The 21,149-nt window shown below is 50.3% G+C and overlaps 7 protein-coding genes and 1 non-coding gene across 8 annotated transcripts; 6 read left to right on the top strand and 2 right to left on the bottom strand.

Annotated features, from left to right (window-relative positions):
- Nucleotides 1-944: 944 nt before the first annotated feature.
- J7337_004114 (uncharacterized protein) lies at nucleotides 945-2,211 on the top strand (the record flags this gene model as incomplete). The annotated part of the gene is made up of 3 exons (XM_044821816.1): nucleotides 945-992; nucleotides 1,077-1,838; nucleotides 1,906-2,211. 3 exons carry the CDS (start codon nucleotides 945-947, stop codon nucleotides 2,209-2,211), a joined length of 1,116 nt encoding a protein of 371 aa, XP_044683149.1.
- Nucleotides 2,212-3,217: 1,006 nt separating this feature from the next.
- Nucleotides 3,218-4,638, top strand: J7337_004113 (uncharacterized protein; the record flags this gene model as incomplete). Its single annotated transcript, XM_044821815.1, has 2 exons — nucleotides 3,218-4,093; nucleotides 4,168-4,638. 2 exons carry the CDS (start codon nucleotides 3,218-3,220, stop codon nucleotides 4,636-4,638), a joined length of 1,347 nt encoding a protein of 448 aa, XP_044683148.1.
- Nucleotides 4,639-6,693: 2,055 nt separating this feature from the next.
- On the top strand, nucleotides 6,694-7,583 carry J7337_004112 (uncharacterized protein; the record flags this gene model as incomplete). Its single annotated transcript, XM_044821814.1, has 3 exons — nucleotides 6,694-6,744; nucleotides 6,800-7,442; nucleotides 7,501-7,583. The coding sequence occupies 3 exons, from the start codon at nucleotides 6,694-6,696 to the stop codon at nucleotides 7,581-7,583; spliced, it is 777 nt and encodes a 258-aa protein (XP_044683147.1).
- Nucleotides 7,584-10,063: 2,480 nt separating this feature from the next.
- On the top strand, nucleotides 10,064-11,492 carry ARG2 (Amino-acid acetyltransferase, mitochondrial; the record flags this gene model as incomplete). Its single annotated transcript, XM_044821813.1, has 2 exons — nucleotides 10,064-10,252; nucleotides 10,311-11,492. The coding sequence occupies 2 exons, from the start codon at nucleotides 10,064-10,066 to the stop codon at nucleotides 11,490-11,492; spliced, it is 1,371 nt and encodes a 456-aa protein (XP_044683146.1).
- A 492-nt stretch (nucleotides 11,493-11,984) lies between these two features.
- Nucleotides 11,985-13,835, bottom strand: J7337_004110 (uncharacterized protein; the record flags this gene model as incomplete). The annotated part of the gene is made up of 1 exon (XM_044821812.1): nucleotides 11,985-13,835. One exon carries the CDS (start codon nucleotides 13,833-13,835, stop codon nucleotides 11,985-11,987), a length of 1,851 nt encoding a protein of 616 aa, XP_044683145.1.
- Nucleotides 13,836-15,225: 1,390 nt separating this feature from the next.
- J7337_004109 (uncharacterized protein) lies at nucleotides 15,226-16,307 on the bottom strand (the record flags this gene model as incomplete). Its single annotated transcript, XM_044821811.1, has 3 exons — nucleotides 15,226-15,460; nucleotides 15,551-16,055; nucleotides 16,163-16,307. The coding sequence occupies 3 exons, from the start codon at nucleotides 16,305-16,307 to the stop codon at nucleotides 15,226-15,228; spliced, it is 885 nt and encodes a 294-aa protein (XP_044683144.1).
- Nucleotides 16,308-17,329: 1,022 nt separating this feature from the next.
- J7337_004108 (uncharacterized protein) lies at nucleotides 17,330-20,569 on the top strand (the record flags this gene model as incomplete). Its single annotated transcript, XM_044821810.1, has 3 exons — nucleotides 17,330-17,343; nucleotides 17,523-18,060; nucleotides 18,116-20,569. The coding sequence occupies 3 exons, from the start codon at nucleotides 17,330-17,332 to the stop codon at nucleotides 20,567-20,569; spliced, it is 3,006 nt and encodes a 1,001-aa protein (XP_044683143.1).
- A 418-nt stretch (nucleotides 20,570-20,987) lies between these two features.
- Nucleotides 20,988-21,082, top strand: J7337_004107. The gene has a single exon. It is a non-coding gene; the product is annotated as a tRNA-Ile (tRNA).
- The last annotated feature ends 67 nt before the right edge of the window (nucleotides 21,083-21,149 follow it).

Raw genomic sequence — 21,149 nt, 5'->3', positions numbered from 1 at the left:
ATCAGCCTTTATCACTTTTCTCATCAAACACTTAATATTTCCATGATCGGGACACAAAAAAGCTCACAGGCCCTCTGTTATTTTGTATTTGTATCACTTTTTCTCCGTCACCCTTCTGTGGGTTGTACACTAGTTTACACCAGAGGCGGCAGGGGGAGAAAAGCTTAGCGGTATTATAAAGGGCGTTTTGATGAGCTGAACGGACCTACGTGATTTTCCTTCCAGTCACTTGAACGTGCAAAGTTTTATTCCAATGGTGAACGTATGTATCCGCGAATTCGTGGTGAGCCTTACATCATGGGGACGGGACAAGTTGGTAGTAGAGTTTACCTTAGCCTTGAGGATTGTGGGGTGCAAGGGAAGAGGTGTCATCGCTCTGGATTATAGGATGATAACGGATATGTCAAGTAACCTAATGTGTCATCGCTGTTTTGGACAGTTTGCATGCAGAAGATTGCCAGCTAGAAAATAAATCAGTTGAAAACTTGATTGTGAAACGTATAGACTGATGCTGGATAATACAATGTAACTCACGTGCTAGTAACGGTTCTATTTAATGAATGTCTTGATAGAGTGTAGCGAATGTAAGGTTAACTAAGGTAGGTAGGTATGGATAAAAATGCCCCGCCAACCTTAGCCCCTTAAATGGCCGGGACCAGTTGGGGCACCTCAGGGCAACGAGCGGGAGGAGCTGGCCCTTTGCTCCAGTGCATCTATCAACTAGTCGTGGGCGCTGAGTGGTGTAATTGTCAAGGCAAGGTACCCTATGGCACTAGCGCCCTCAGATATCTCCCTTTGTTTCTGTTTCCATTTACGGGTGTTTCCAACTCATCATAAAGATTCATTGCACGTACTAAGCTATATCGTGCCTAAAAAACACAGCAGCTCCAACATCCAATATAATCGACGCTCCAATATCCCACAGCAGCACCGAACCTCTCAAGATGGCATCCAAGGGCATGTGGGAGGTTGATCCCGAGACTCGGTCCAAGGTTCGTCCACCACCATTCATCCCCTTTCCTCCTCTTTGCACTTTGCGCTGCAGTCACACATGCTGACGCCGATACTGTCGATAGCTGGCCACCCTCCAGAAGGAATCAAAGAATAATATTTGCTGTGATTGCAATGCGCCCTCCCCCCAGTGGGCGTCACCCAAGTTTGGCATCTTCATCTGCCTCTCGTGCGCTGGTGTGCATCGAGGCCTTGGAGTCCATATTTCTTTCGTCAGAAGTATTTCCATGGACGCCTTCAAGTCGAGCGAAATCGAACGAATGCGACTGGGTGGCAACGAGGGATGGAGGAACTTCTTTGAAGAGCATGAGCAAACTAAGATGATGGGCATCACATGGGAAGACTCGACTATTGCAGAGCGATACAGTGGTGAGGTCGGTGAGGAGTGGAAAGAGAGACTGAGCTGCAAGGTTGAGGGCCGCGAATATGTCCCTGGGGCGAAGAAGCCTGTGTCTGCGCCCACGAAACCCGCGTCGAGAACAGGAACACCCATGAGTGGTAGCTCGCGCCGCAATGAGAGTCCTGCAGCGGCGTCAGGAGGCGGAGGCGGAGGCGGAGGCAAGGTCAAGGTGGATGATCAGTACTTCTCAAGGCTTGGAGCTGATAACGCTGCACGGCCAGACCATCTGCCACCCAGCCAGGGAGGAAAATATGCCGGATTTGGAAGTACTCCTGCGCCCAATTCTTCGGACAACGACCTCAACTTTGGTGATATACAGAAGGATGCTGTCGCGACTCTCACCAGGGGGTTCGGCTGGTTCACGTCAACAGTCTCAAAGACCGCCAAGACTGTTAATGATGGCTACATTCAGCCCACTGCTAAGCAGGTATGCCACTTCTTCTTCCAGGCGATTATGCCTACCTTATCTCGGAGTCTTATCTAACACATCACAGTTTGCTGAAGGCGACTTTGCTAAACAAGCTCAACTGACTGCTTCCGCCTTCGCAAAGCAGGCTCAAGCAGCGGGCAAGAATGCACAGGAGGGTTTCACCAGATTCGTGGAAGGTCCTGAGAACCAGAAAGGTCGAGAAGCCCCCCTGGATGAAAGCAAGAAAAGTTTTTGGGATGAGTTCTCAAACTTGGCCGATCAAAGACAACCCGCCCACAACTCAATCGGCACAAGTGCTATGGGAATGGGCAAAAAGAGCACGGCGGCTCCTCCACCAAAGAAGCAGGATGATGCATGGGACGATTGGTGAGCGACAGTGTAGTCGTAGTCTTGGCCCGTTTCGAAGGATGATATGTTGGCAATCTAACGTACCTAGTTGGAGCATTGGAGTATAGGCGTGCCTGTTATATGAACCATTCTCTTTACAAAAGTCTCGACTTCTCTCAGATCACTTGAGGTCGAAACTCAATTACCAGCAAACTTGCTGCTTCCAATCCGAAGGACCTGAGTAGTCACCCATAACAACAAATTCTTGAGTCCTAATCCGTCTGTGAACTATCGCTGATATGAGAAAGCAATACTGTGCCCGCACTCGGGCTCTGTCCTGTACTCCCGTTTTCTGTCTATGCATCCATCAACATATACGAAAGGCGCCCCAAGTGTTCATTAGCTGTGTTTACCCTCATTTTGTGTTCCTCATACTGCTCTGCGTTGCCTTGCGACCTGATCCAATCTATTACTAACCCTTGTTCAGTTATATCATAAGGTTGAAGGCAGCAGCGCCGTATGACCTTGAGACTTGCTTTTAAAGTTATTATGTTTTTTGGCGTAGTGTATGACGCCTTATATGTGATATACTGAAAAATAAGCATTATATTGTGTTATGCTTATTATGAGACCTTATTGGCTATACCTTGCGTATTGCTGCAGAGACATTTTATCTTTTCAATACGAAAGGCGCACAGTCAGATAATTAACACAGGAACAGTGTTTTCGGCTACAGCACAATATCAGACGTCATGCACTACGCCCAGAAACACACAAGAACCTTAATACGAAGCCTCAACTTATCGCACAGTTACTGCCCCGAACCTTCAGATACGACTAAACAAGTGGTAGACAGAGCTCTACCGACCTGTAAAGCGACCGCCCTAGAGAAGGGTTGATGGGTTGGGTACCATAGTTGGTGGTAGTGGAGGGACGCTGGCAAATGGCCTCCAGAAGGCCAAGTAGCTGGGTTTTGCATGGGAAACACACCCTTTATGCTTGTGGATCGATGTTGCGACGTATGCTGACCGCGTCGCCATGTAGAGAACATGAACGACCTCATGGTTACGTTCAACGAGTCGCTCCCCTTCGACAAGGCGTTGCACGAGGCCGATGTCAGGGGCTCCATCACCTTTGCAAAGGCACTGCGACAGCTCAACCTGCTCACTGACAAGGAACTGAGCGAGATCATCAGGGGCCTCGAGGCTGTCGAGAAGGAGTGGGCTGACGGAAAATTTGTCATCCACCATGCTGTTGACGAGGACATCCACACGGCCAACGAGCGTCGTCTAGCTGAGCTCATTGGCGCAGCCATCGCTGGCAAGCTTCACACGGGCCGCTCCCGCAACGAGCAGATTGCTACCGACCTGCGACTTTGGGTGCGAACGCAGTTAGATGACCTGTCCGAACAACTGCGCACCACCTTGGCTGTTTGCGCTGCCCGCGCCAAGACAGAGATCGATGTACTGATGCCCGGCTACACACACTTCCAACGTGCCCAGCCCGTTCGCTTTTCCCACTGGTTACTCTCACACGCCACCTACCTTATGGGCGACCTACAGCGACTTCACGGCGTACGTGAGCGTACCAACTGTTGTCCCCTCGGTGTTGGCGCCCTGTCGGGAAACCCCTTTGGCATCGACCGCACTTTTCTCACCAAGGACCTAGGCTTCTCCTCTGCCCATCCTAATAGCCTGGCGGCGGTTGGGGATCGTGACTTTGTCGCCGAGATTCTGCAGTGGTCGAGTCTGCTGATGGTGCACCTTAGCCGCCTTAGCGAAGACTTGATTATCTACTCAACAGCCGAGTTTAGTTTCGTTCGGGTTGCGGATGCTTATAGCACCGGCAGTAGTTTGATGCCCCAGAAAAAGAATCCTGATAGCCTCGAGACGATTCGAGGAAAGGCTGGCAGGGTTATGGGCCAGGTTCGTCTCTTGTCAACCCCCGCTCAAGACATGAAAGGGCCTTGCTGCGCCCTGAGCTGACCGACTCTTGATAGGCGTCAGGCTTTCTTTCCACCCTCAAGAGTCTGCCGACAGCGTATAACAAGGACATCCAGGAGTCAGTGGAGCCCCTCTTTGACTGCGTTAAGACGGTTTCTCAATGCCTGCGAATCGCTGCTGGCGTCTTGAGTACGCTGCAGGTTAACTCGGAGAAGATGAAGGCAGCCCTAACAGCCGACATGCTCGCCACTGATGTCGCCGACTATCTAGTTGTGAAAGGCGTGCCCTTTCGGCAGACGCACCACATCGCCGGCGCCGTTGTGCGCAAAGCAGAGGAGAAAGGTGTCTCCATCGCCGAACTAGAGCTTTACGACCTTGAGCAGATCTCGCCTCAGTTCGAGGCTGATATTGTTGACGTCTTCGACTTCGAGAGGAGCGTTGAGAGGAGGACTGCCCAGGGGGGGACGAGCCGGAGCTCAGTGCTGGACCAAATCTCTGCTATCGAGGCTCATCTTACTGGCAATTAAACCAGACGGCCAACCAAAGATAAGTCCTCTTTAGATAATCAAGTTGCTTTGTCTTTTGTGTGTGGCGCAAGGTACAAGTAGATAGCACGTCCCTCGCTACCTAAGGTACTCAACAACGAGATATGCTAGAGCTAGAGGCTCGTTGGGACAATGGGGCATGGCCACAGGATCAGCACCTACTTTTAAATCTGCCTAATCGTTTATCCAATGGCCCCTTGTAGTTGGCTTTAATCCACCCACTGACATGTTCTGTGCGGGCTGCCTGTTCTCTCGTTCACGGGGCGGCCCGAGCCTTGTTGGTAGCTTAATGCAAGAGACCCGCTCCCAAAGGACAAAATATCAAGTCATGCATGAATAGGTACCTCAAATAAGATCTTTTTTCTTCTTTTCCAATGTCCTACAGTTTATTGTATCTCCCTTGGTACCACTGAGCAACATGTACAAGAGCCAGTTTTCTTCGTGGGCATCACCAAGAACCACACCTGGTAATTCCTCGCTTCGGAACTTGTTTTGCGGCATGCCTGAGCAGTCGTGACTTTATCCTGAGCAGAGATGATTAGGAACGTGGTAAAGGCCTGACCAAGGCACCAAGGCATACGACTTCCAGGCCATCGAAGATGTCCAAGTTGTTCTTCTCAGTGGCAGCAAAGCTGGATATATCAGCGATAACCTATTGGTTGTTCTTGATAAGTATATGGAAGGCGTCCTATTCTCTAGGAGAACCTACCAAGATCAATGAAAGAGGTTATAGAGCAACTGATGGTGGAAAAGATCACCTGTTGAACGTGCTCCCAGCAGACACGTCTGGGCTTGTTATCTTCTGTCGAAGGATCGGCTTGTCTGTCCCAGCTTCCCAAACTACAAAAAAGAGTTCGGTTTCTAGCAGACAAGCGAAACTAATTACTTCAATCGAAATCTGAATATAGCAGAGATAATAAACATGATGACTATGGTAGCAGCCCCTCCCCCCAGCTCTCCCTAGGTCTTCCTATCGCCTGCCAGAACCATCCCTAGAAACAGCCATTTTGACATCGTCTTGGCTAGAAGTAGTGTCAAAAGGGTAGTCGGGGAAGATGGGAAGCAAGATAATGACCCTGTGTTAGAGTGGCTGAGAAGCGTTACCTGATACCGAGCCTTGTGTGGTGTGGTGCAATTTCTCCTAAAACAGAGTCAAACTGAGTGCCAGATAGACTATAAGAGAATGTTGCTTTGCGCTTCAGTTGTGGAAGCAATGCCTTTGAACTGTTACTTTTCCAAGAATGAGCTAGGTTCTCTCGAGAACCCACTAGGTAGGTACTTATTCATAAACACAGAGTTGCCTTCTCTCGTCTTGAGATGTCTACAATCATCCATCTACTTAGGTAGGTAGGACATCCTCTCCATGTTCGTCACTCAGCCCAGATCGCAATCGCATATCATTACTGCTATTTGGTGTACTACATCTGTAAAGCGCATCAGGCCAAGGACCTTGCAGTTGAACCGTTGTGCGTTTCTAGCACGAACCCCAGTATGGACGCTCAGAACCACTAGAATCCTTGCGTATCAGTGCCGCATATGTGCCTGCATCATCAAGGTAACAAGTGATTATGCTGCGTAAGGTCGTACTGGTGGTAGACCACCGCACCTTGGTTATATGGCCGGGCTCGGCATTTGCGTATAAGTTGCCGGTGGTTAAACACCGCCAATGGCCGATTTCCTCAACACCTCCCTCCCCATACATACACTTCTCAGTTCATTTTTGGCAGAATTTGGTCTGGAATTTATAGGCGGATAATGATATGATAGAAGAAAAAGACATGATGCCATGAATACGCACCGCAAACCTTTTAACAGGAATAACAGGAATAACATCAACAACGCGGGAATGAATTCCGACATCGCTCGTTCATCCGGCGGATCTGTCACGTGGGCCGTCGGCCGAGGTTGGAGGCTTGGAGCTGAGACCGGCCCTAGCCGGTACCGCGCCGAGCTTTGCCATGACGACTTGGCCGGCCCTTGTGAACGCCTCGCCGCTCTCGACAACTTCGATTTCGCATTGAACAACACCCATACAACATGTCAGCACTACGGATCCTCGTGCCTGTCAAACGGGTCATCGACTATGCTGTAAAGAAGCCGGATCGACTTTTGAGAAGCGACGGAACACTGACAATATTTACAGGTCAAGCCTCGAGTTAACAAGGCCCAAACGGCCGTCGAAACAGCCGGTGTCAAGCACTCAATGAATCCGTTCGATGAGCTGTCCGTTGAGGAGTCAGTGCGTATCCGAGAGAAGAAGCGTTCGCCCGGTGGTGTCGAGGATATCTGCGTTATCTCTGCTGGTCCTCCTAAGGCGCAAGACGTGCTGCGAACAGCCATGGCCATGGGCGCAGACCGAGGAATCCACGTCGAGCTCAAGGAAGGAGATGAGCTAGAGCCTCTCACAGTAGCAAAGATCCTCCAAAAGGCCGTGGAACAGCAGAAGAGCAACCTAGTGATTCTGGGCAAGCAGAGCATCGATGATGATGCGGCACAGACCGGCCAAATGCTTGCAGGTCTCCTGGGGTGGCCTCAGGCTACACAGGCTAGCAAGATCGAGTTCGGTGCTGGTGATAAAGTCACTGTGACAAAGGAGGTTGACGGTGGTGTCGAGACAGTGAGCGCCAAGTTGCCTATGGTCATCACGACAGACCTGCGACTCAACGAGCCCCGCTATGCCAGCTTGCCTAATATCATGAAGGCCAAGAAGAAGAAGTTGGAGAAGACAAAGCTTGAGGATTTTGGAGTGGATGGTGTGAAGCGCCTTAAGACACTCAAGGTCATTGGTAAGTTATCACTGTCTCACACAAAATGCCCCATCGTACCTTTACTAACATCCCCCAGAACCCCCAGCTCGCCAGGGAGGTGGCAAGGTTGAGGATGTTGGTGGTTTGGTTAGCAAGCTGAAGGAGCTTGGTGCATTGTAAATGACAAAACAAATAGTGAACATGATAAAGCCGAAGGCCATTAGAATTGACTAACGCTGATTGGAGTATTCTTGCTATTATGAAGTGTAGAATGAAAATTACAAGAGGCGAGTCTGCATAAGTTACTGTTCTCCAATTTGCCGGAAGCTCCCATTAATACGCTTGCGACCCGAAATAGAGCTGGAGCAACTGTCTTTTTTTAATATTTATATATATATATTTGGTTTTCTCACACAAACAACACCTAATGCTTATCGCCTATTCAAGGAGAGGATGGGAAACCATGCGCCTCTCGAGAAAGCTCATGAGATATATCACTGAAAAGGGAAGGCACAATAAGCAACTTCAGAGATGATAGACATGAAGAAACATGAATCACTGTCAATGAATTCATGGGATTGATGTGAGAAGTAACATCGCGTTAGAAGCTGATGTTAGGTATCTTGCTTAAGTACTTAAACCCTTTTTTTTAGTAGGTAATAAGTTTGGATGTCAAGGGGAGGAAAGAAAACTCAGGACCTTGATCCTGCATGATAAAAAGATTTAGGTAACTTAGCATAGGTTTAAAATAAGTTTAGTATAGACTTAGAATACCCTTTGCTGAGTTGCATTGAGGTCTGATATTTTCTTGCCTCCTCAGGGATGTGAAATACCCTTAAACTACCTAAGAGTATTGGAAGAGTAAGAAAGTGACGAAGACAAAAAAGTAAAAATCGAAACTTCACTCTATGGAGCGAGGTTTCGATCTCGGGGGGTTCATGTTCAATCCAACGTATTTCCCGTAGTTCCAAGGTGTTCCAGTTGAAGGCGTCGGGGTGCCATAGAATAGTTTGAACGCAACTTGCACTTATAACACTGGCCTGTGTGGATGCCACACAGGGAGCCTCAGATATGCCAGGCTCTATTCCATAAACAAGCACGTACGTGAGCAGTTTTCCGTCACCTACGTGATTTTCTGTAAGTAAGTTGAGGCTCAAAAGACTTTACTATAAAGCTAACATCATTGTTGCACCAAGACCAAGACTTGCAAGGTTGTCTCATGATTGGACTCCGACTGCCGAACGCCGGGTGCCTGGCAGGGCCATCGAGAGCTCCACAGTCTTTTATCAGAGCGATCGACAATGCTACGCACGCTACGGAGTAGAAATACATACTTCTAGCTTGGCTTCCATGCTTTGACCGCCAGCAGAGTAGAAAATTCAACGAGGGCGAATCAAATGAATGACGTCTCAACATTTCCGGAATTTGTCTGGGGACGGTGGATCTTGTATGGTTTCATTGACAAGATAAAGGGCATGGCCGTGCTGGAGCGCTTGACTCAGTCGACATGTCTACGTCGGATGAAAATGGCATTGAGTGCAAGAGTGGTGAGTTGCAGCATTTGAGACACGATATTCAATGCTCGCAACTTGCCTTCTTCTTGCGATATCGACATGTGGTATGAAGTTTTAAACATACAGTAGGCCCATTGATCGGCTCAGGTTGTGTTGATTGTGACGTGTAATTGGTGTTGGTCAAGGACTCACACAGCGACAAGAGTCAAAAACGATATCGGAGGTTGAGAGATCGATCCATTATTGTCAAAGGGTTCAGTTCCTGGCAGCGGGGCTCTAATAGCGCCAATAGGCGGAGCGCTCAGCCCGCCCACCACTGTTTTCTCGGCGGAAGAGCGGGCTTCTGGTTCCGCCTGGAGGAAATTTGCAGCCAGGAACCCACTCAGCTCGAAAAAACTTGCCAATGACCAAGGCCGTGTTGTCAGGTTTCCCTATCGGGGCGGCACCTGCGGAGCGGGATCGCACCTATCGTCTATCCTATCCCATCCTCACTAGAGGTATCCTACCTGCCTACCTACCTTATCTTTTCTTCCCAGCTCCCACCCTTTTGACTCCTTTCTTCTTTTTCTTCTCCTTCCAACAGAAAGAAATCCTCGCGACAAAACCACACAATCTTGACATTCGGACCATAACTCAACATTCCGGCAACACGATTGCATCTTTTCTTATACCTCTGAACTGAGCTCGTCTCTTTAATCCGCCCACATGCACGGGCGCCCATCCGTCTTCACCTCGCAGGTACGTTGACTTTTTCCCCTCTTATTACGTCGCCTGTGAACTATACTCGCTGTATCAACCCCGCCATCACCGAATACATTTTTATCTGTGGCTTTGCAACATTTGCTGTAGGAGCTATAGATAGATGGATTCTATCCCCTGATGGCTCTGCTCCTCTCATCATCTCCAAGACTTCCATCTACTCCAATTGGCACAATGCTAACCCAATTTATAGGATTATCTCTCTGGTTCGTACTATCCATTGGTTTTGACTCACCGCTCGAAACCTTGTCTTGTTAGCCAAACATGGAAACTAACCTATCTACCATTGCAGACCACCTCTGGAAGTCCCAGTCTTGCTAAAGAACTTTCTTGATCAACCGACTATTCTCCTTCTAAACACAACTTAAACAACCGACATATATCAAAATGTTCTCCCGACTGGCTTCCTTTGCCAAACCCGCGGCCAAGTCCGCGTCGGCTTCTGGCCGAACCATGCTTCAGGTCCGATACCTGTCTGAGAAAGCTGTTGCTGGTAGCAAGGGCAGGACTATGCCCTTCTCTGCTGCTCGAGCTACTGCTCCTGCTGCTTCTATCCCCGCCACTCTCACCATTCGAGTATGTCCCCTGCAATGGCATCTGTCTAACCTGTCGAAACAATCTAATATGCTCATAGGACGGTCCTGTTTTCCAAGGCAAGGCTTTCGGCGCCAATGCCAACATCTCTGGTGAGGCCGTCTTCACCACCTCTCTTGTTGGTTACCCCGAGTCCATGACCGACCCCTCCTACCGAGGCCAGATCCTCGTCTTTACTCAGCCCCTGATTGGCAACTATGGCGTTCCCTCCGCCGTTAGAGACGAGTATAACCTTCTCAAGTACTTCGAGTCGCCCCACGTTCAGTGTGCTGGTATTGTTGTTTCCGATGTCGCTGTCAACTACAGCCATTGGACTGCCGTCGAGAGTCTTGGCGAGTGGTGCGCCCGAGAGGGAGTTCCCGCCATCTCTGGCGTTGATACCCGCGCTATTGTCACTCACCTCCGAGAGCAGGGCTCTTCCCTGGCTAGGATCTCCATTGGAGAAGAGTACGATGCCGACGAGGATGAGGGTTTCGTTGATCCCGGCCAGATCAACCTGGTCAAGCGTGTCACCACCAAGGCTCCCTTCGTTGTTGAGTCCCCCGGTGCTTCTCTCCACGTTGCTCTGATCGACTGCGGTGTCAAGGAGAATATCCTTCGTAGCCTGGTCAGCCGAGGTGCTTCCGTCACAGTCTTCCCCTATGATTACCCCATCCACAAGGTCTCGCAGCACTTCGATGGTGTCTTCATCTCCAACGGTCCCGGTGACCCTACCCACTGCCAGGCTACTGTCCACAATCTCGCCCGCCTGATGGAAACCTCCAACATTCCTATCATGGGTATTTGTCTCGGACACCAGCTTCTGGCTCTTGCTGTTGGTGCTCGCACCATCAAGCTCAAGTATGGTAACCGAGCTCACAACATTCCCGCTCTCGACTTGACCACTGGCTTGTGCCACATCACCAGCCAGAACCACGGATACGCCATCGATGCGAGCACCCTCCCCAGCGACTTCAAGGAGTACTTCGTCAACCTCAACGACGGATCCAACGAGGGTATGCTCCACAAGACCCGCCCCATCTTCTCGACCCAGTTCCACCCTGAGGCCAAGGGTGGCCCTATGGACAGCTCTTACCTCTTCGACAAGTACCTCCAGAATGTCCAGCTTGCCAAGAGCAACCAGGTGGTTTTCAAGGATAACCGGCCTACCCCTCTGATGCTCGATATCATGAGCCGCGAGCGCGTCGGTGTTGAGCCTACTCCTCTTGCCGCTACTGCTTGAATGACTAGTGTGAGATGATTTTGGCGTCTGGGATAGGTCGTTGGTAACGTCTGTTAGTTTCTCGGGAGCAAGGATAATGGCTGCTATTTAAATGTTATATTCTTCAGGAACATTGGTCTTGAAAGAAAGATTGTGATACCACTACTGCACATCAAGCCACCATGTCGTATGTCTTACGGAATGTTCTGAAGTGAATGACCCCCAAGCAAGTGCTGCATCCAGCCTACAGCGTTTCATTAAGTGAAGCCAATGCTCTTACTCAAAATGTGAATCAGTTTAAACCAGTCTTCAGACTTAAAGTGGCAATCATAACAAAGTTACTCAATTCACTGATGTCTAAAACACCCGTTATTTATTTCCTTGCCTTTTTGCTGTCTCAACGCCGCCGTCCATATGATACAGCTCCTGATACCAAGTGCATAATGCAAAGTTATTAATGTGAATTTCCTGTCTTTTGTTCTCACCGCATAGCAAAGCATGCGCACGTAGCCTTCAGTCCCTCATTCGAAAGTCGCCGTCGTCAGACAAGGAGCCACGACGAGGTCGGTGGTCGTCCCGTGGTGGGGGGAGGTACCGATCACTACGCGGTCGACCGCCGCCTCCGCCACCGCGTCCACGGCGTCTCCCACCACGGCGCTCACGGCCCATGGCTCGCTCGCGGTGTGGAGGTCGGATGCCTTCAAAGACCTCCTTGCCCCGGTCAACGAATGAAGTACCGTTCTCAAATGAGTAGCGATTAATCTCGCGGCCGACATCGCGGTTGCGATCATTTGTGTAATAAGAGCGCATGTTGTCGATGCGGCGGCGCGCAAGATCTTCTGATACAGGTTGGTAGTCGATGACTGGACGAGTGTTGGTGCGCTTGAATGCACCGCCTGGGTTGATAGGTGGAGGTCTTGGCCCAGGTCCAGTACCGGGACGAACAGGGCGTGGTCCAGTAGGAATGGGAGGGTCTCGGAGTGCTCTGGGTCCAAGAGGGATAGAATTAGTCGCCATCATCGAGCTCGGGGGTGGTCTTGCGTTCAGCTGAGGCATCGTGCGAGATGTTGATGCTGATGCTTCCTCGAGATGTGCTTCAACTTCGCCGTTAGGACCATCCTCATAAACGACTTCCCATCGAGCACCAGAGCGCCCGCGGGGGCCACCGCTGGCTTGTTCTGTATCAATCCAGTCTCTGACTTTCTCAGGAGGGACAAAGTCGACCCAGAGCGCTTTGCGATTGCTCTCATTAGGCCATACACTGCCATGAAGTGCAGTACGAACGCGGGAAGCAGCAGCGGTGTTCTTGAAGACAACAAAACCATGTGTACGGATCTGGTCCAGAAAGAATTCAGTCACAATCCCGTCATCATCGTCCGCTGCGTCTTGAGAACGTCTCGCAAGCGTGACAAGATGGGCTTTGACATCTTGAGGTCGGAGAGGGCGCATGAAGTTCTTGACGTAAAGTGCAGAAGTGGCCGGATGCACCGCCGGCGCAATATCCCGCTCGTAGTCCATATCCTGCGTTGTATCTCCGTCTTTACCAGGTTCTTCTTGTCTAGGTAACTCGTTCTCTGGTGCAGCTTCCTGTGAATTTTCTTGTTGAGGCTCCTCTGCTTGGGGCTCACTGTCCAAGTCCATAGGAGCAGGTTTGTTTTGGGGTTCAGGCAACAGATCTTCCTGTCGCGCACCTAAACTATCGCCGTTTGCTGAACCCTCTTCCGTGCGGGCGCGTTTGCGAGCAATCGATTCTTCGGTTGGTGGGGGTGTGAGAGAGCGGCGTTTGCGTTTTTGCTGCTCGGCAGCAGGGGTTGGTTCGAGTGAGTGGGAGGGTGTAGATTCGACAGTGGTTGTCACTGTTCCCGCTCTTGATTTCTCGTCCAACGTTGGTTCCCTAGATTGAGCATCCATCTCATTCCCAGGAATTGGCACGTCAGCGACCAGATCGCTATCGCGCGCCGCTTCCTCTATTGCTTCATTCTTGACATCTTCCTCCCTTTCGGTTTCAGGGACCCCTTTATCAGTCTCCCCATCAGCATTAGGCGCGGTGTCGTCATCCAAATGTTTCTCTTCTAGCTCCGCTATTTCTGCCGTTGGATTCCCTTCTTCCTGTTCGTGCTGCTCGGCCGCTTCCTGGGGTTCGTGGTCTGCAAGGGGTGGTTGTTGAGCTGGTGGCTCATCATTTCCCGACTTGCTGTCTGTAGGCGCATCTTCAAGCTGTTCTTGGGCCTCCGTATTCTCAGTCTCTTGGTCAGCTTCGTCTAGTCGCGCGACAAGCTCTGTTTTGAGACCGTGCTGTGGTAGACCGCGACTTTTGAGCTCGGCCTTGAGGTCGACGACTTTGAGCTTGGCCCAGTCAGTCATGATGAAAGCAATTGGCGGCGCGTGAACGGCTGACGTGTTTGAACTCGAGTCTCATGTGCTCTCCTTTTGCGTTAAGATGAATGATTATCCTGGACAAAATCTAAATCTGAAGGACGAGAGTAGGTAACGAATTGAAGCTTTGGAAAGCACGAAACAGCTTTGATCATATTCAGTCGTCTCGTCGCAAATCTAAGTGTAAAGGGTTGTTCATCCAATCAGGTGCCACAGTGAGAATATCTTATGTCAGCAACTCTGCTGTATTTTGTGGCGTACTCCGTAGTCAAGCCACACAACGAGACTCAGACAGCCACAAGATCTCATCAGTGGCATTTCTTATTCTTGTTCCAACGTGAACGCTGTAAAGTGTAATATAAAGCTATGACGGTGTGCATCACTGATTAAGCAGGCTTGGTCATTCAAAGGCCAACTCACTAAGTACAGAGTAGTACATACCCAGTAGAGTTATCCTAATATCCTAATGGTCAGATGCAGTCTCATGATATGCAGCCGCAAGTGGGCCATGCGTTGCACAATAGAACAGACACCTATGTACTGTACCCGTACCCCTCAAACTGATGCATTGTGATAACAATGGCGGCTCGAGGTCAACTGTCGGTCATGGTAATGCAATTGAGTTGATGAGCTCCTGCTTAGGAGCCATGGTCAAGACTCGATTGGGTCTATTCAATCCATCATGAGTTCGACGGCTCTCATGCGTTTATGGTCTCGATATCATGGGCTGATGTCCGATTTCCTTCACCGCAAACAACATTACCCATGTCACCTTGATCGTGTTTCTCTTTTCCGGTCCCTAAACCCCTAGCCCGTCCGAAATGCAAACGTAGCTGTACGAGATGGACTGACGGCCGCTTCGTTGCTCGTTTCACTCACAGTATGATGTGATGTTCCTTGCCTAGCCCACTCTAGCCCCTGTTTCCCCCCTGGTTCGTGGACATAACCATCATCACACGACCTCCAGCTTATCCCGCATCGCGAGCTGGAGCTCCCCGAGCTTGTGTGGGGCCTGCTCTAACACGTCATTGCCCTTTGGCGTTTGCTCTTTGTGTTTTGGCGGCTTTTTAGTGTCACATTTTGACCTCCACCTCTGCAGTTCAACGCCGACCCAGTCATGAACCCAATAAGCCCAGGATGGCATCTGGTTATTATCAGTGATCAATTCGCTTTGACTGACTTTCCCGAAAAAGTTTGAAAGGCGACCAAAACAATTGAATTAAATAGAGAGCTCCTAGTCTTTTTGGTATTTTCTTAGGGTTCCTCCCGCTCATCAGTCAAATACATTAAATACATAAATATTGGTCTCAATCAGGGCCATGCCTGAGCCCCTCGTAAACTCTTAATTCGTACAAGCCGGCAATCAATGCCAGGGATCTTAGACGTCGAGACCGTCGACGACAACGCCCTTGTTCCAGGTCCACTGAAGTATCCTGGCCACCTCCAACGCAGTAAAGTCATCGATCATAGCGCTGACAAGATACAGTGCTGCATCAATGCCAGAGCTGACACCTCCGGATGTGACCACCCGGAGACCACCAAGTCGCATAGCTGCGCGGCGCACAATGGATTCACGGCGGGTGTTGGAATCCTTGAACGACATGCTTCCCTTTCTGTGTGTCATCATAAGTCAGTTTAACTGCCTCAAAGCCAATGCATGACAGAGTGGGGTATAGAGGGACCACTGTGCATGTGTTACGTACCGGGCTGCCGAAGGGCGGCGTCCCTGACCGGCATCGGACTTGCGGCGGATGTATGGGCTCTCGTCTTCGCCGAGATCGAATCGAAGGTTGTTGACGACATAGCGAGCGTCCTCGACCACATCGGTGCGTTCTTGGAGGTTCACAGTAGCAGCATCGCTGCAGATGTTCTCAAAGGTAGTGAAAAAGTCGGGGTGGGTAGTGGCAGAGAGGCCAGAAAGGATACCCTGCTTACCAAGGAAGAGGGCACCTGTGCAGATAGATAGGATGGTACGCTCGCGGGCAGGGTCACGCTTCTGAAGTTCTGAGAAGTCGGTGATGAGAGAGAGGGGCTGGAGCTCTTTGGCGACGACCTCCTTGGAATTACCGCCGACGACAACGAGGATGTCAAAGTCTTCGAGACGCTCGTGAGCCTCCTTGTAAGAAATCTGGGAGCCAACGACGACGCCCTGGTCGGAGATGACCTTGGGCTCAGGACCGACGATGGTGACCTCGAAGGCCTTGTTGTCTACATGAAGGGGAAACGTGATCAGCGGGAGGGGTAACGCAAATGAATGCACCGTACACCAAAACGAGGGGGATGGACTAGTATACAGTGAGATGGAGGATACTTACTGTCAGGATCCTTGAAATCGTGTGAAGCAGTAGTAAAGACCTCGAGCGCGCCGGCAAAGTCCAGAAGATCGAACTTTTCGTGAATGGCGAAGAGAACGTCAATGGGCTCCTGGTCAGCGATGGCCGAGGTCTTCTGCGCACTCATCTTTGCGGTATTGTGGGGGGTTTAGAAGAGGGTAATAGTTGAGGAAGAATTGTGACGTGTGTTGAAGTCAAGTTGTAGAAGTAGACGAGCACTAAAGGGAGATGCTAAGGTAGCTACCACAAAAGAAGAGGTTACTGTTGTTGTTGCTGGATTGGCTTATAAGTGATCTGGATAATGATGAGAAAGGAAGGAAAGGAGAAGGAGATGAGGAAGAGCAGGAGGGCCGTTTTAAGTACAGCAAGGAATGTTATGTGGTTGCTTTGCCCTGAGTCTTTCCCCTCATCGATTGACGACTCAGGAACTGCAACCACCTCACCTCACCTCACCTCATTCAATCAAGTCCCATCCCGTCCCTTCCTGGCCCAAAGTTGAGTGGCTCGATTCCTAGGTCAGAAGGACTCTTGAGTCTGGTGTGATCATTACCCACAAAGTCATGGCACGGTCTCGTCTGCAGCTAGTATCAGGAAACTGCGGGGTTACTAGCGCGGCGGGGCATCCCCTGAGGTTCAGGGTACCGCCGTTCGGCTGTCTCCATCAACTGTCGGACAGGTAGAGGGGACCATGTCGGGACATCAAGCTGTGACCGATCAGCTTTCTGCCGGCCCCGCTCCCTGCCGCAACCCCCCAAACTCATTTTCGCTTAGACCATTACTGAAGGGTTAGCCTCTGGACGACCCCCCTGTGGCTCGAGTTCCAACCGCTGTTTTCAGTGAAGTCGCTGGTCGCCGAATGATTTTCCAGCGCACCGGGGCTCCACTCGTAAGCGCCACAACTCGCACCACCTTAAGAATCCGCAGCGAAAGGCAAGGTACCGCCACGGCCAGCCGCGCCCCGTTGTTACCCATTCCCAAAAATCAGCTGCCTGTCCTAGATACTGACTGAACATCACCGAATAGCTTCACCCAAATTACATCTCCGGCAGCTCTAGGTCCCTGGCTCGATATCCACACTTCTAAGGGCCTCGCCATCTCGGTCTGCTCACCTTGAGTCTCACGAGCTCGGATGAGGCCGTCGAGCCCGGCATGGCTTCATCGGCGTACGTCATGTTGTCCCCTGCAGAAAACTCCATCCTCAAACTGCTGGCTTGAGCTCCCCTCACTCAACGGCTCGTCTCTCATGATCTTCCATCCCATCTCCTCCTTTGGATCCTGCGGCATTCATCTCCATATGTCAAACATTATACGCTGTCCGCTGACAATTATTTCCACTGTTTAGGTCGCTGAAGGACCTCTCCAAGGCGATCGTCGCCTTCCTCGCTGAGCCGACGGCTTCGCTGCCCGACGACTTGGAAAAGATCATTGATGCTTACCTCCGCCGACACCAGAAATATGATGACGCTACGGCAGATCGCCTGCAGGAAGAGCTCCTGTCCATTTTTGACAAGCACGTCAAAGACAAGCCTTCAGCCTTCGCGCCTTTCCTAAACACCCTTCGTCAACTGCTTTCCATACTTCGAACTCCTGCACGGATATTTGCATGGTGGGACTCGTGCTCTGCGCTTCTAGCCAAGTCATCTCCCGAGAAAGGCGTTGTGGAAGCGTCACTGGCGAATATCATGGAGATCATATCAATCGCGGAAGAAGATCATGACGGTTCTGATTCTGGCCTTTCCTCTAACCCACTTATCGAGCGCCTGTTCACAGGATGGATGGAGAAGCTTTACCCGTCTGTCACCGAAGCATTATCAAGCCTTGAGGCGAACGAGAGAATCACGCGGGAGGCTCTTGTGCAGTTCGGGAAGAAGCATCCCAAGGTTAGTCATATATACCCAACTTGTATTCGTCAGGGGGTTTTCTGACATCAACAAGGAACTCTTTTCTGCGCTTGATCGTTATTTTGTGAAGAAACAGTATCGCAAAGCTGTCCTGCGCTTCTTGGGCGACTATCTTCAAAGCCAACCTCCTCACGTTCACCAGATTTTACAAACGCCACTATTTGTTGATATTTTAAAGTGCCTACAACAGGATAGCTCAACGACCATAGTGTCAGCTGCACTGACAGTTGTCATCATGTTACTTCCACAGATGCCAAGCTCCCTGGTTCCGCATCTACCTACGCTGTTCAACATCTATGCAAGGCTATTATTCTGGTCAAGGGAACGGGCCCGCGTAGTTGAGCCTCAGCCAGAGGATGCAGATTCATCCAATTGGGAAGAATGCAGTTATGAGGCAGATGTCGATGATCACCCTGTCTATCACCTCCTTAACTACTATACCATTCTTTATGGTCTCTATCCCATCAACTTCATGGACTATATTCGCAAGCCTCAGAGATATCTACGTCACGCCAATGTTGCAAATGCCAACGATATGGAAGTTCAGCCTACCGAGATTCGAGACCAATCAGAAAGATTCCGCCAATGCCATTTACTTCACCCAAACTTCTTCACCCTCACGATTGATTCGGAAAAGACGGATTTTGGTCGCTGGATCAAGAGCGAGGCCTCGGAGGTTGTTGCTGAGTGCATGGCTTTGTGTCTTGCAAACGATTCCAACCAGTCTTTCGGGCAGCCTTTCTCTGTATCTGAAACATCTCCATCGAACGAAGGATTTGTCAAAGAAAATCACCCTTCCCCTCCAATGACGACGACTGAATCACACGGCGGCTATCGTTTGCCAACATCCGCTAGCTCGGACTCGTTAGCGAGCAGTCGTCGGCCATCAGCTCTCATTCGGCGGGGGTCCCAATCAAGCATCCCATCAACTCGGGATTCTATCGATGCCAGGATAAGAGAACCAAACGCCGACAGTCCGACCCTTGGTCCTCATCTCATCCAATCTTCCTCTCATACACAACTGCATGACATGATCCAATCTAACAAGGCCATTAAGTCTGGTTTGCATCAGTCTTTGGCTAATGATAGTGTGCCATCACTATCACTCAGCAATCAAGATTCTGTGGCCGATCGGCCTGGCCCATCGCTACTGGGCGCTCCGCCGACTATTAGCACGCCCCTTTCCTTGACTGAGACGAATACACAAGTGGCTCATCTACAGCGCCAGGTCCTACTCTTGCAGAATGACCTAAATTTTGAAAGATATCTGAAACAACAACATATGGCCCATATTGGTGACTTGCGCAGACGGCATATGGAGGAAGCTGTGACAGAGGCAGAAACACAGAATCTACTCATCACAAACCGTAATTTGAAACATCGGTTTGAGGAAGCGAAGAAAGCGGAGATGCAAGTTCGGCGGGATTCAGAGAAGAGTCGTGCCCTTGCGAAGAAGTGGGAAGCTGACCTTTCCACCAAGCTTAAGAAGCTGCGTGACGAATCAAAGCGACTCAAGGCTGACTATGAAGCGCTCCAGAAGGAGCTAGATAACTCCACGGCGGAGCGTGACAAGTTGAGGGTACTACTGTGCGAGGCCGAAGTCAAGGAGGTCAATTGGAAGCAGAATATGCAGTCCATCGAAATCCACAGCGCTGAAATCGACCGCTTGAAAAGTGAAGTCGATAGGCTGACAAAGGTTGAACGTAATTTCCAGGCCAAGGAACTCGAGCAACAAAGAGCGATCGCTGCCGCTGCAGGTGCAGAGAGCAGAGTTGAGGCTCTAAATCTTCAACTCGCCAGCCGAGAGAATGAGATCGACCGTACTAGGGAGTTGTTCCAGAACCAGGTTGCAGTCCTACAGGCGAAGCTATCCGAGGCGCAGGAGGAAAGAATTCAACCTTCTCGAGATAGCAAAGCAGCAATTCAAGCAATGCTCGCAGCGAGTCGAGAGAAGCAAGCTGAACTGCAGAAGCAGTGCGACCTGCTGATGCGCAAATACACCGCCCTGCAATCATCGTTCCTGGATATGAAGACGGAAACGAAGCCAAGACATCTCAGGATCGAGACTTCACCAGATGGAGAGCATGATTCGTCATCCGTATCAACAAGCCCCGTCATGATGAAAACGCGGCCACAGCGTGTGCTCTCAAGCCCTGACATGGCAGAGGGCACTGCATATAATGTCACGCCACCTCTCGGGCACAAGCCTGAAGCTGCCTTATCACCGAAGTCAGGGGGTTGGGCACATCCACCAGGGTCACCATTGGGAACAGATGCATCATCTCTATCCATGAGCCCGGATCACCAGCGATTCGGACGCAGTGAAGGAGGACGATTACTTGCCAGGAGTCACTCGGACTTATTTGCCAGCGCAACACACAATCGACTCCGTAAAGATTCGAAAGAAAAGGGCAAAGAGGAGACAGGCGCGAAAAAAGACAAGAAACCATCGGCGTTGAGGGGAATCCGGGGCTTCATGTATGAATGAGAACATGATTGTGACAAGGTGAGCAATGGCGATGGTTGATATATTGGCCGTTTTCAACATATTTGCGTACATGAGGCAGTCATTCTTGAATAAATCATTAATCTCGTCGCCATCCACCTCATTTGACCAGCTGAATACTAAATATGAAATCACTATGTTCTGAGTAATCAGAACTCGTTTCTAGTCACTAATGATGCCCACACATATGTGGTAGTCCATGTGGATTGTCAGCCTAAATACCGGTAACACGCCAGCAGCTTCTCTCAGCAGCATTCACCATACTTGCCAACTTATGGATTACCGCGGGGCGGTCCATTTGAGATGGTCGATTATACCGCTGCATGAGCATTGAGCACAGACGGATGCTTGGTTGGCATCCATGGACTCCATTACCACGGTGATTTTCAACAATTGGACGGCTTCCGTAGCTCAGTTGGTTAGAGCGTCGTACTAATACTTCAATCCGAGTGTTCGGTAATGCGAAGGTCTCAGGTTCAAGCCCTGGCGGGAGCAATCCCAATGCCTTCCAATTGTTACTTTTTGCAATTTCTTCTATCTTGGACTACGTTTTTGTTTTGCA

The sequence above is a fragment of the Fusarium musae genome, chromosome 3 (assembly GCF_019915245.1).
Source record: "Fusarium musae strain F31 chromosome 3, whole genome shotgun sequence".
In the NCBI taxonomy this organism is placed as follows: Eukaryota; Fungi; Ascomycota; class Sordariomycetes; order Hypocreales; family Nectriaceae; genus Fusarium; species Fusarium musae.
This window is presented reverse-complemented; position numbering and strand designations above follow the sequence as displayed.